This window comes from Lonchura striata, chromosome 4, assembly GCF_046129695.1.
Source record: "Lonchura striata isolate bLonStr1 chromosome 4, bLonStr1.mat, whole genome shotgun sequence".
Classification (NCBI taxonomy): domain Eukaryota; kingdom Metazoa; phylum Chordata; class Aves; order Passeriformes; family Estrildidae; genus Lonchura; species Lonchura striata.
The window spans coordinates 71413215-71426814 of record NC_134606.1 but is presented as its reverse complement, the minus strand read 5'-3'; the positions used below and the strand labels follow the sequence as shown (position 1 = coordinate 71426814).

At 42.9% G+C, this 13600-nt stretch overlaps 1 protein-coding gene across 1 annotated transcript in view; it reads right to left on the bottom strand.

Moving 5' to 3' along the window:
• Positions 1-13341, bottom strand: part of ARSJ (arylsulfatase family member J) — a 33532-nt gene extending 20191 nt beyond the window's left edge. The window contains exon 1 of the mRNA XM_031504670.2: positions 12974-13341. Within this exon, the coding sequence (XP_031360530.2) occupies positions 12974-13341 (368 nt within the window). The remainder of the gene's footprint in view (positions 1-12973) is intronic.
• Positions 13342-13600: the final 259 nt, after the last annotated feature.

The window sequence follows — 13600 nt, the reverse complement described above, 5'->3', positions numbered from 1 at the left end:
ATATGACTTACCAGCACCTTGATCTGCAATTTTTTGTGATGAATAATTTTTTGCAATGATAATTTTTTGTGATGAAACACAATCCTGCAACTTCATCTGTCACAACTTGTGAAAGACAAATCCTTCCTTGCACACTGTCACAACCAAGACTGAGATGAGGACTGTGTGGATTCCCAGCTTGTTCCAGCCTTGTCCTGCCGGCCTCAGCACAACACCACAGCTACAGAGGAGGCTCTGTCTGCCCATGTGGGAAAATGCCTGCCTCATTCCTTCAGAGAAATACCAAGCCAAATGAAGATGGAACAATCAAACAATCAGCCTATTCTTATCTTTATGTAATACCTGCAGGTGACATCCAGTGACTCTCCAGCAGAGCAGGATGCATGGACAGCGGCACGAGTCATTTGACATTGGAATGCCAAAACTCAGGATCATTATTTTGTTTGATGAACCAGAAACACAGAGAAGGGAGGGCAGAAACACCTCAAAACCAAACCAAACTCAAAACACATAAACACCCAAGACTCCAAAAGCCCAAGGTTGAAAATGACATCATGAAAATAACATTTTACTGTGAGGAGGTGAAGGAGTGAGCCTGGCACAGGCTGCCCAGAGAAGCTGTGGCTGCCCCATCCCTGGAAGTGTCCAAGGCCAGGTTGGACAAGGCCTGGAGCAACCTGGGATAGTTGGTGTCCCTGCCCATGGCACAGGGTGGACCAAGATAAGCTTAAAGGTCCCTTTCAACCAAAACCATTTTATGATTTATTTAACTAACCCTGAAAACTGATTTGGCAAATTCAAGTTGTAAAATGAAAAATTTGGAATAAAAATATTTAAGCTTCAGACTTTTTCATTCTCAAAGTAAATCTGTGAGGAATTAGAAAAAGCAATTGGGTTAATTACATTCTGAGTGATTATTTTCATAGGGGTTATGAATATATGTTTAAGGTGAAATTTATACACATTAAATTCCACAACCTGTTCAGACTGTAAATTTGCACTCATCAAGCTGCTGCACTGCCTACTGAAGAGTTGAAATTCAAAAGGAAATTGAATTAGAGGAATAACCTGAAATGTAAAGGAGGCAATTCACTTACAATAACCACAAAGCAGTGCTTTTGGGGTCGAATAATCAATGGCAGTAACTTAAGGTTCTTGCAGAAAAGAAGACCTGGAGCTTGCTGGTAGCCCAGCCTGAGGGCGAGTCAGCAACAACTTGGTGCTGAGGAAAAAAGCTTTGTCTTATGGGAACCTACACAAGGGGTTAGGGAAAACATGACGTCCTGCCTTAAGTAAGGCAATAAAACACACGTTTCCCAGGTCTGTTAGAGGAAAAGAAAATGCATTTGCTTTGTGTCCAAGCACTGAGAAACGGGACAGAGCTCCCACCAGGTCGTTACCCTCTCATGGGATGGTGAGGCTTGAGCGCACCTCGCCCTGCGCTGCACAGAATGTGGCAGCTCTCAAAAGACACGAGCCCATAAGGATGATCAGCCTGGTTTAACTGGCAGATCACAGCTGAACTGGTAAAAATAGTACAAGATCTGTTGTTCTTGTAACATTCCCTACCCATCAGCAGCAGAAAAGCTTCAAACACTCTCTGATAAACAGACACTTTGCCCAGATTTTCTGCTGAGGTAAATTCATGCCAGTAAAGGAGTTGATGTGCTGCCTTCTAATTACTCAACTGTGAAAATATTTTAGTAACTTTGGGATTGAGAACAAGATAGCAAGGCTGGATTGGTCAAACTTTTACTGGAACATTGTGTCCTGTTCTGGATGACACTTTTCAGTAAAAAAATAGGCCCAGATATAAAAAGTCCAGAGGAGTACATTAAGAGCCATCAAAGGTATATAAACCATGGTGTGTGTAGAAAGATGGAAAGAACTGAATTTACTCAGGCTGGAGAAGGAAAGAGCAGAGATGTGATAATAGGCTCAGATGTACAGATTTATCACCCTTTGTAGCAAAGTAAGTTGTTCACCTGAAAATTGCCAAGAGATCAGAAGCTTAAACTGAAGGAGGAAAGCTGGAAGTTAGACAGTTTAAAAGTTATATAATCAAAATCACAGCTAAGAATGCCTGGGGAAAGTGTAGAAATCACTGTTGAAAATTTTTTAGGAACAAGTTATTCCCACATGTTTAAATTGTATTTTTTAATGATTTCGTGAAGGACAGACATGGTAATTTACCAGGATTTTTTAAGACTGTTTTCTTGAATTTTCTGTGGATGCAAAGCCAGTTTGTTCCCTCCCTTCTGAACTGTCCAGCAGCAAGGCAGTCAGCTCAGTGAGTCCAGCTGAGATTTTCTCCCACACAGCCCACAGGGCTGTGAAGGGAAATAAGTGGACCCACAGAGCTCAGCTGAGAAACACCAGCTCCCCAGCAGCACGTGGTGAATTTGTACCCAAAGCACAGGAGCCAGGGATGCTGTGGGCAGAGGAGGAATATCTGCTTCCCTGGAAGCACCTTGTTGCCAGAGCAGCCTGCAAAGCCTGCACCGTTCAGGCAGGCTGGCTATAGCAGAGAGCTAAATTGCTAAATTCCAGGGCTTGGAGTAAATCAGGGAAGCGTGGTTTGGTTTGAATACAGAAGGGTGAATGTAAAAGGTGAATCATCTTGCCCATATATCACATCACTTATCATAGCATATCATGTCATATCTAATTAGAAATCCATGAACTCCTTCCAAGCGCCTTAGGTTTGTTTTCTTTTCCAAACACTCCTGCCTGGGAGTAGCACAACCTTTGTGAAGTTCCTTCTCCTCTCTGATAGTATCACCTTTTCTCTTCCAGTTTTAAAATACAATGCTGATAGAAAGCTACATGGAAAAGAAATCAAACATTCATTAGAAAATCTCTTTTGACAATAGGCTTTTTAACTGTTTCAAAGTAATTTCAGAACTGTGCAAGGAGTTTTACCTTTTATAGCCCCTGAAGTGTGTTTACAATTGTGATCAGCTATAATTAATCCAGCTTTAAAATACTGATAAGGAAAGTATAAATATTATTTCTTTATGCATAGAAACCTTTTTGCATGCCAGTAACTAGTTAAGAGGAATATAAATTCTGATTGTATCTGAAAGACACATCAATCTGCTCTTCATCCAAAAAATACCTGAAGAATTAGAGAACTAAAGGACAGAGCGAGACAATTCATTCTTGTGGAGAAGACTTGGTTTGGCTCTTCCTCTTCTTAGTGCTGGAGACAGGATAATGGGGAAAATGAAGAGAATGGATTTAAGTCTGGCAGCCAAACTGATTTGCCTTGGAAGCAGAGGGAAGACTCCAAAAGGACATCCTGGTGGGCTGGTGTCCAGGAAAGCCTGGAAGTGGTTTGGGAGGTTGCAAATGTTTAATTCTGGAATGACCTGAAAGGCTTGAGTGTTTTCTGGGGACAGTGTGCAAAAAGGTCATGGAGGCATCCTGGAGGACAGGAGGGGAGGGTTGCACAGAGCACCAGTATTACTGCAGACACAATAATTTCCTGTGGTTTTCCCCTAGAAGGATGGGAGGCTGCAGAAGGAACTGGCAACTGGGTTAAACTAATAAGTAGTCTCATGTTGTAAAACACACACCTACATTACCAAAGAAATACAAACCAGGCAACAGCTTTCTCCAGGCTGTTGGATGAATGATGGGTGATAGGCACCCTTGCCCCACAGGAAGGATTTCCAAACACACAAACCTGGGTGAACGATCACAAGGGCAGGAAGTAAAATCTTGGTTGTCTGACTCACTGCTTGAGCTATTCCTCCTGCTTCTGACCCCAAATACATTTATTATGTAAATCAATCATTTATTAGGGAGCAGAAATGTCACTCAAGCACCCCCAAAACCCAACTATGACATTAAATTATTTAGTACAGAAATGCCCAACTCTTTTTTTTTTTCTTTTAAGATATCTCAAGCTGCATCTTAATTATAAAGAAAAGTAAAGCAGAGTAGCCTGCAAATTTAATTTTGCACTACCATGACTCACCATGGTTAATGGTAACAAAATAGATGTTTTTGTTACCAAAGTGAGAGAGTATGACTCAGATATATGGAGGATGCACTTTGAACAGTAAGAACCATCTTGATGTTACAGTTTTTCAGATTCAAAAGCACTTTAAGGATTTGCCAGAAAAAGCTACATCTATATATATATATACATATATTTAAAAAATCCTATTAAATCAGTTTACTGGTGAAGACAAGGCATTGTAGGAGGTAACAGCTGAAAATCAGGCTATTAAAGCCCAGTGCACTTCCAGGTCACATTTAGTAGGAAATATGAAAACAGAGGCTGGTAAGAATGGAGAGGGCCATAAATTAAGCAGCAAATACTTCATTTTTTGCTTAGAGTACTTCTACTGGGGGAGAAACAACACAAAAGTAAGTTGTTCCTTCCTTCCCTCCACCAAGAATTTTATTTTGACAAGTCAGAACCATAAAATAATTTAAGAATTAAGAATTAAACAGACTGCAGATCAGAATTAATGTGGAAATATGGTAGTCAAGTATAGTAAAAAAATCTGCTCTTAAGAAAAATCAGCAAACAGGCTGAAATAGCTTCCTCTGAAAGCTCTTCAAAATGGGACCATGGAAAAATTAAGGAAGGAGCTGCCATTATACTGTGGTCATTAACAAAGCCCCTAATTACATCAGTTGGCCTTTTAAAAGAAAAAAAAATATTAAAGATAAAAAAGTTTATGGAACAGTTTTATTTCCTAAAATTGACAACATGGTAAAGTTAGGGAACTCCCTAACAGTCATGATACCAATTTCTCGAATACTTGACAATATATTTTTTTTATTTCCAGGAGCAAATAAACAATAAAGAAAAGTTGATAAAGTCAGCGTGTCCCTGCTGTGTAATTTAAGTTGGTAGGAGACCTAATTCAGCAACCTCCAGAGTCCTCCTCAAATCCAGTTTCCTGTGACTTTATCAACTCTGATCCATGGCAACTAAAATGGAGTATATAAAATGGGACGGCAAATGTTGTTTTGACAAAGTTTATTACATTCAGAGAGGTCCAATTTGTGAGGCAACAGCGGGTCTATTAGAGTATATTTAGTCTAAAGATACTACATCGCTTCTCCCTATCCTGAGACTAATTTTCTCCTCTCCCTTCAGCTTCCCATTTTCCTCAAATTATAGTGTTTCTTCAAATTTGTAATTATCTGCCTCTTCAAAACAGAAGGGAACTAATTTCTCATGAGAACTTATTATCACAGAGATCACCTCTAAAGCAGTACCTTGGTACCCACTTGTGTTCTATAAATGCTAAGAAAAATTACAAAATGTTGTCTCATAGTGGGAGAAAATTCTCTTTCAGAGAAGGAATGCTTTAAAACACATAAATGGAGATAAAAGTAGACTGAATCAGAAAATGGATATGAGATTTGGCTAGAAAACAACTAATATTCTGATACGAAGATGCTCTGGAATTAAAATGTAGTCCAAAAAGCTGAATTAATATTTCAATTAAAAAAGGAAAAAAAATGAAATGAAAAGCCAAAGTAATTTAGTTGGAATCCTGCATTTACAATTAGGGTGCCATGACAATGAGAAAGCTGCTATGGCACAAACATTAACCACACATTCAAGAGTAAGAAAAATAAAGACTAGGTTTGGTTTCTATACGTGAGATTTCTGCCCCAGGGTTGAAAATAAAGGCTCTGGGGCCATAACATACTTACAGTATTAATAATGTCTACTTCAATGCTTATTATCTAATATCTGCAGAGATGCATTTGAGAAGATAATTTTGTGTTTGAAGCAGATTAAAATGTACTTAATTATCCCAGATTTGTTTTCCAACTCCAGCAACATTCTGTCCCTCCAACCTCAAGCTTGATAATATGTTGATAACAGCCTGCATTAATAAGTAGGTGATAGCTGACACCACTAATTAACGTATTACAACCGCAGTTGAACTAGGATGATGAAATATATTTAACTGCTTTCTTATTCATAAGCCAGCACGTACAATAGAATTCCCCATTTAAAATTCTGCAATTTCATCACAGGCCACAGAGCTATTTTAGTCAATGCTTAAAACACCTCTTGTATTAATCCCGTACATTTGTAACCCACTAGGATTGTCTTGAGTTTTCCCTGAACTCTTGCTGTTGCATTCCAGCTTTCCAGTGTACACACACACAGAGAAGCTGAGGTCAGCAGCCAGGTCTACTGGCTTTTAAGTGAGAAAACCAATAAATTGGGCAGCTTTGATAAAACGCTTCCTGATACAGAGAAAGCTAACACATCCTACACAAGGATCACTCACACAGGCCCAATATCCTTTGCCTTGTGCTATTTATATTAATTGAAAAACAGCCGGTGAATTACCTCCTTCATTCTGCAACAGACATTCTAGAATGGAGCAAACTCAGCTCGGCACAGAAAATCTGACTATGAATAAATACAAAGCCAAGCTAAAATATGGGTGGAATAGGAAATCTCAAAGATTTACTTTAAACCCAAAGTGCAATAGAAATTCAAACCCTGAACTAAGATACACACGACAGTGAAGACAAAGCTCTGGGTGTGGTATTATCCACAAGTGTCCCACACAAGTGTCACAGAGACAGAAAGAATCTGGACAGATTTTTCCCTTCTTCTGACCTTCAGCTCACTAATCTGGAAAATCTTTCTATGAATGTGAAGTGTCTTAATGAAAATGTTAATTTAATCTGTCCCATTTAATTTGGTCTAAATCCTTTGTCAGGAAAGCTGGCCCCATCTTTTCATTTCCAGTTTTATTTTCAGACACCCATCTCAGGTTCCCATCTTGATTCACTTTAAGGGTCTCATGAAGGAAGAGTAACAGTGAAAAGGGAGAACAGCACTGGAGGCCACTGCCACCACTCATTCAGCTTGTCACAGGCAGCACTGTGTGTCATCAATTACAAAGCATGTATCAGGAACAATGCTAAAAAGGCTAAATTCCTTAATTACTTTAAACGTAACTTTTCCATGGAAGATGATTTCTCTTTTACAACTGAAACACCCAACAAAACCAAACCGCAGGATAAAAGCCTATAACAAGCTATCTGAAGTACTGATAATTTACAATCACAGATTTTCTAAATTTATTTCCAACTGTATTTCTTTAGCCTACTGTACCTTGCATAAATTGGAAAATATCCATTTCCACTACATAGTTATGTCAGGCAACGCTCTTTGTCCAATGCAACAGACTTAGACTATCAAACAATATTCTTAGAGGCTGCCAGAAAGTGATGGAAGAAAAAGTCATCACAACCTGTCCTACACTTTGCTACTTCCTGTGTGTGCTACTTTTTATCTTGATTGCTGGCATGTAGTTTCCCTTCCAGCCCTGTTCTCCACATGCTCCTTGGTGCAGTCAGTTAATAATTACAGTGATATGGACAGACCTCTTGTAGCTTAATACCCCAGAGCAGCTCAGTACCTGGATTTAATTTTCCATAGAACAGAGGAGAGTAATCAGAGGCAGAAGAAAATAAAGAAAAATAAGCCCTTGTGTTTAATTATTTACTTGATCTCTGTGTGTGCTTCATATATATGCATGCATGGACAATATCATGCTAAGTGAAAGACATAAGAACATGGAAAAAGATACCTCAACATCTTTGGCAGCCGTCCCACAAATAGTCCTGAAAGAAGTCAGGGGAAATAAACAATTACATACTCCAAGAGTTATGAAGCCTAGGGGGAAAAATCTTGAAAATTTCCAGAGAAAATGAGGATGAAGAAAACAGGAACTTCTAGGAGAAAACTGAAATTAAACTTTCACACAGTATTTTCTCTCAGAGTGAACGCTGAAATAGCTTCTGGCATTTAGCAGTATTTTATTCACACCATGCCTCAGAAAGCCTTCTGTATTAATCTGGACTTCAAATGAGGCAAAGATGAATCCAAGCTGGAAGAGACACCATCCAGTTCAACCCTTTTCCCCAAGACAGACTCAACTATATGATGTCATTCCTGACATACCATTCCTAATGACTGCCGGTGGAGAAACCCAGCGATTTCTCAAAGCCAGCTATTCCAGGGTTTCACAATCTCTATGTTGCAGGTTCTCCTCTGATCTGACCTGAAGTTTTCCTACTCCAGAAAGCCCCTTATTTCTTGCACCACCCAGCATGACACTGAACACACACGATGCCCCTTCTCGGCACAGCTCTTAAAATACCCGAGGCCTACCACGTCCCTTCCCATTTTTCTCTTCTTTAGACTAAACAGCTCAGTTTCTTCTGATCCTTCCCCCTGAGTTATCTCCCTGAGGGATCGGATCACCCTTCTCTGGACACTCTCCAATGATACAGACGTTGCTCCTGGAGAATGATGCCCAAGTTTGGGCAAAAGTTCTCCAGCTGTGGAGAAGAAAGTCTCTTCACAGACCTACCAGGCCCCACAAACAAACTCAGGTGATGTTTGCCTTTTTTGTAACAGCATGACATTGTTGACCTCACACCCAGTGCATGATGAACTGTAATTCCAGCTACTTTGCTAAAGGAATACTGTCGAAGGAGTTGATCACCATTCCCAGCCTGTTAAGTTTCTTCCTGCCTCAGGAATTCAGCAGAGTGTCTTCTATTTATTACTGCTGGCTTTAATTCTACTTTATTTTTCATATTATGTCTCTAATTTGTCAAGATGATTTTCAGTATCACTACAATCCCTTAATGCTGGCAGGCCCTCCTATCTCACCAGCACATTTAATCAGAACACATTATTTCATCATCTCAGTTCTTAATGGAAACACTGATCAGAATTAAACTCAAAACTGCTGACTGCCAAGTCCCTTTACTCCAGAGCAGATAAAGTATCAGGTCACCTCTTGGTACTTAAGGCTGATACTCTGCAGCCCTCATGTTTTGTTAACTACAGACCAGGGAATATATCTAATGGAGTGTTATATATGCTTCCCAGTATCCCGTCAAGGCTCCAGGACCCTCTGCAGCAGCTCAGAGCACAGCAGGTGACTTCCCAGTCACACACCACTGTACTGGCTCCTTCCCAGAGCAACACCCTGCTGGAACTGCGGCCTGGACCAGGATGCACCCAGGAGCAGGGGGAGAGGAGGCTGACCAAAAACTCGCACCCTCAGAACAAAGGATTTCTGTTTGCCTGAAGTCAGCTACACTGCCTTCAACTCAAAGTACTTAGCCCACTCCTGTTTGCCAAAATAAGTCTTAGTTTGCTCCAACATTGTCATTTTTAATGCTGAACTAGGTATCACTACACAGGGATGCCTAGAGCCATATGCCTAACACATATAGCTATATATAAAAGTTTATAAATGTGTGACATTTCTGAATTAGGTAAGAGATATAATATACTTATATTACAATAACTCTCAGATTATGCTTACTGATTATACAATCTATTTCTGTCTGCTTTGAATGAGCAAATTCTCAATATTCCATTTTATCCCAGGGGAAAAAAAAGGATTTAATTCCCCAGACTTTCAGCATTTCCCAACATCTTCCATCTCTGCATTCCATTCACAGTGCAAAGCTCATTCCTGAGATAAGTGCAGGGCTTCCACGACTCAGAAAAGGAGTTCAGATTCTCACTGATCTGTAACCCCAGCTGTGCATCAGATTTTACAGAGATCCCTACTCTGGAATAGATGAGAAACCTTCCTGTGGCCCAGATGCATTACAGTACACATCATGGTCCCAGGGCTGCATGTCTGATGGTCAGCAGAAAACCAGGAGCCTAGAGGAGAAAGCAGGTATCTAAATAACCTCAAAAGCATTTGCAGCATATTAAGTCTAGATTCCTTCTTATCAGTCAGTACTAACTGTCAGATTCCTTTGCTAAATTAGATATTGTTCCAGCAAATACCACTGCATTACATAATGCCTACTACACAGAACTGGGGCAGCTACCCCAAGACATGTTCCTCTGAGCTTGCAGGCTTTCAGCCAGGTATCCCATTCTGCTCAAATTATGTAGGTTTTGAGGAACACCTGTTACTTTCAAGAAGAAACCAACCACAAAAAATACTGTATCACACAAAACAATTAATCTGTAGACAATTGATGTCATTCACACCCAAGCCCAGCAATGACCACAGGTTTAGTCCAGCTGTAGGACGTGGGAGAGGCCAAGCAGAGTCCCAGAGCTGCACAGGACAGAGCACACCCTGTCACCCGGGTCCCTGCTGCCATTCCAGCTGTGCAGCTGCTGTGCTGAGCTGCTCCCTCACCTCCCTTCACAGCCCCAGCACATCACACTGGCCCTCAGCCCACTGGCTCACGCCTTTCTTCTCCATCCCCGAGGCTCAGCTCAGCTGCAACCCCCACACACACCCAGAAATGAAGCCCAAAATAAAAAGCTGTGGAAGCCAGCCCTACTAGTGGCCTAAAAGCAATAGTTTTGGATGGAGTGAATGGGGAAAGTGACAATACTGTGGGAAAGCAAGGAATAAAAGTAGCCAAAGGCTCACACACAGGGTGTGAGAAAGCAGATAGGGACTCAGAAGTGGCCAGGCTGACACAGCTCACCAGCTGCCACATTGTGGTACCACACACAGGGAAAAAATAATTCTGCCTCTTCCTTCTAACATGTCACCTCCAGCCTCCTTCCTTCACACACAGGACAGCCACCAAAAGAAGGGTCTCTTTACTAACACCGGTCATTGAGGGGCTGCCTGGAGACCTGTCAAGAACTTGGGCTGTTCAAAATCTTCTCCAAAATTTAACTCCCACTTGGCAACCTGAGTTAGTGTTCCCTCATGACTCTGATTTACACAAGTCCCTCTGGATCTGACTGATCCAACAGGTAATGTTTACAACATGTTCTGGCTCAAGGTGTTCATGCCCATGGCAGGGGGCTGGACTAGGTTAGCCTTCAAAGGTTCCTTCCAACCTAAACTATTCTTTGGTACTATGTTAAGCACTGGATGTGTATTGGGAGGCATGGAGCATCCAGATTATCCTCCAGAAGACGAGCAGGTCTTCAGCCTGGAACTAACACATTTAAGAACTCAATAAATAACAGTACTTGTCCTGGATTAGGAGTGTCCAAATCATGGCATTTTAATCAAGACACATCTTCTAAGAAGGCATTAAAAGCGGCCATCAAAGCATTTATCTTCAGCAAGAGTGGAAAAGTATTCTCTGAACCTGCCTTGTGAGTACTCTACCCAGCTTATTAACCCCTCACCAATCCCTCCCTGATTTCTCACTCATGAGAAACAGTTCTCTCTACAGCTCCTTTTTCCCTAAAGTAGAACAATATAAAAAAATACTCTAAGGGCTTCAGACCAGCAGACTAAGAAAATAAAGATGAAATATAAGCAAATTTCTTTTTCCTATGAAAGTTTCCAAAACCAAAGCAGGCAGATTTGCAGAACCATTTCCGCCTGGCAAGCCAATGAAAAGACCAGGGTTCCTCAGAACATGCATACCTTTTACTGTACTTAAAGAAAGATCAAAGTAGTTAAACTGAGTTACAGTTATTCTTAACTTGTATTTTTCTCATGTTTAGACAATCTCTGCAGCCTCCAAGAGCCAGGGCAGCACCCTGGTTCCACTGGAACCCGGTCATCCCATTCCTGCAGCTGCTCCATGAGTCATTCCTGTGCAGCATGACACTGCCTTTGTAAAGCACTGCTTCCCAAACCATCATCCTCAGAAAGCTGGCTGGCTACGTGCTGCTGGCGGAGCTCCTGGCCTCCAACTGCTGCATGCCTTTAAAGACAACCAAGATGCACTGAACCCTATCCTGGCACACGTTTCCCTTGAAAGCTGCTGCTTTAGTTGCTGCAGGGCAACTCTGTTCTTGTGAATGAGTGAGGAGGTGTCTCGAAATAACTTCTCAGACACAGTCTGCACAAAGAAGTAAAAATAAAACCAAAACAAAGACCTGTGTGGAATTCTTGTTCTAGATAACGTGTCAGCTCTTCATGAAAATCTCCCTGGTCCAGCAAGTCTGGGAAATAGACTGAGACTGGGAATTATCTCCAGCTCTACCATATGGAGATGTGAGACACCAGGCCAGTTGCTTGTTTTATTTAACATGTCTTTCTTTTACCAGCAGTATTAACAAGGCCTTGTTCCTGTTTATACTTTGGGAAGGGAGAAAATAAACTTCTTTCCTCTCATTTTGTTTTGCTCTTTCAGGAGTTCCCTGTTCCTGTCAAAGCGAGTTAAGCTAAACAGAGACAAGGCAGTTTTGCTCCAAAGTAAATGTGTCCACACTAGGAGATTATTTAGAAATTGTTCCTACAGTTCAAATGCATAAACTCCCCCGCTTAATCCTCATTAGCCTTCTGATGTAAGAAGGCCCTGAGGTTGGGTAATTATTTTGTTAGCAGACCACAGTATAACACAACTTTAAGGCAAAGCACATGACACCCACCCAGTGCTTTCACCAGTTAGGAGAAGCACCTATTTTAGTGGTTTAACATTAAAGTTTGTCATTGTCTGCAAAGTGACAAGAGCAATGCTGAAGCTATGAGGGTGCTGAGAGAGCCTGAACTCCCTGTGCCCATCCACGTGGGAAAACAACTTCATAAATGCAGGACAACCCTTGGAGAGAACTCACATCAAGACAATGTCAATGAGACCCGCGACCCAACTGCAGTGAACACCAGCAGAGGAGAACACGAAAGGCTGGCACTTCCCTAAGACAATTCCTCCTCTGAGTGCCTCGCAAATCACAGAGCAAAGCGGAGCAGCTCTCTCCCCAGCAATAGCAATGTTACTTGACAACCAGCACGTCTGTCAGTGATGCTGTAAAGTACCAGTGTGCTCCGGCACGCAGGGCAGCTCGCAGTGCTGAACCCTCCTGCCTCCCTGGGTGACAGCTTTGTTTCGCTGTTTCAAACCTATCACAAGTCCATTCCATTCAAGGGAACCAGAGAGGCACCTTCTGCCCATAGGACAACCCAGACGTGAACCTGCCAGGCTCACCCGTGCTCTTTCCAACAGGGACGGCGTTTAGTTTAGGCTGGAGAGGCGAATGATGAAGTAGTAGCAAACTTACTTTCCAGTGATCAATTGGCTTCTGGATGGTGTACACATGGGCTGGACATAGTAGTTCTCCAGCTTGACCCCTTCGGCAGCCAGCTTGTCCAGCGTGGGCGTCCGGATCTCAGAGCCGTGGTACCCCACGTCCCTGAAGCCCTGATCGTCGGCCAGGATGAAGATGATGTGCGGCTGCGAGCGGGGGGCGCCGGCCACGGGCTCCTCTCCCAGCAGGTTCCCCGGCGCCTCCCCGGCACCTCCCCGGCGGCTGCCCCAGGCCAGGTAGCCGCAGGTGAGGAGGCTGAGCAGGGACAGCCCGGCCAGCACCGCCGCCACCATCCTCCCCGGGCTGGGGCGGCGCGGCCGGCGGCGCCCAACGCGGGCCATCCACCGCGGCGGGAGGGCGGAAAAACAGTAACGAAAAGGAAATAAATCAACAAAAACCCAACAAAGCCAGGCGGCCTCGGGACGGGCAGCGCCCGTCAGGGCTCCCGGCGGGCGAGCGACATCGCAGTCACCCCGACTTCGGCAACTTCAGCCGCTGGAGCCGGTGCCGGAGCCGGGCGGGTGGGCAGGGCCCCGCCGGGGGTCACAGCACCCTCGGCCCGCCCCCGGCCCCGCGCCGGGGCGCCGCTGCCAGCCCGTC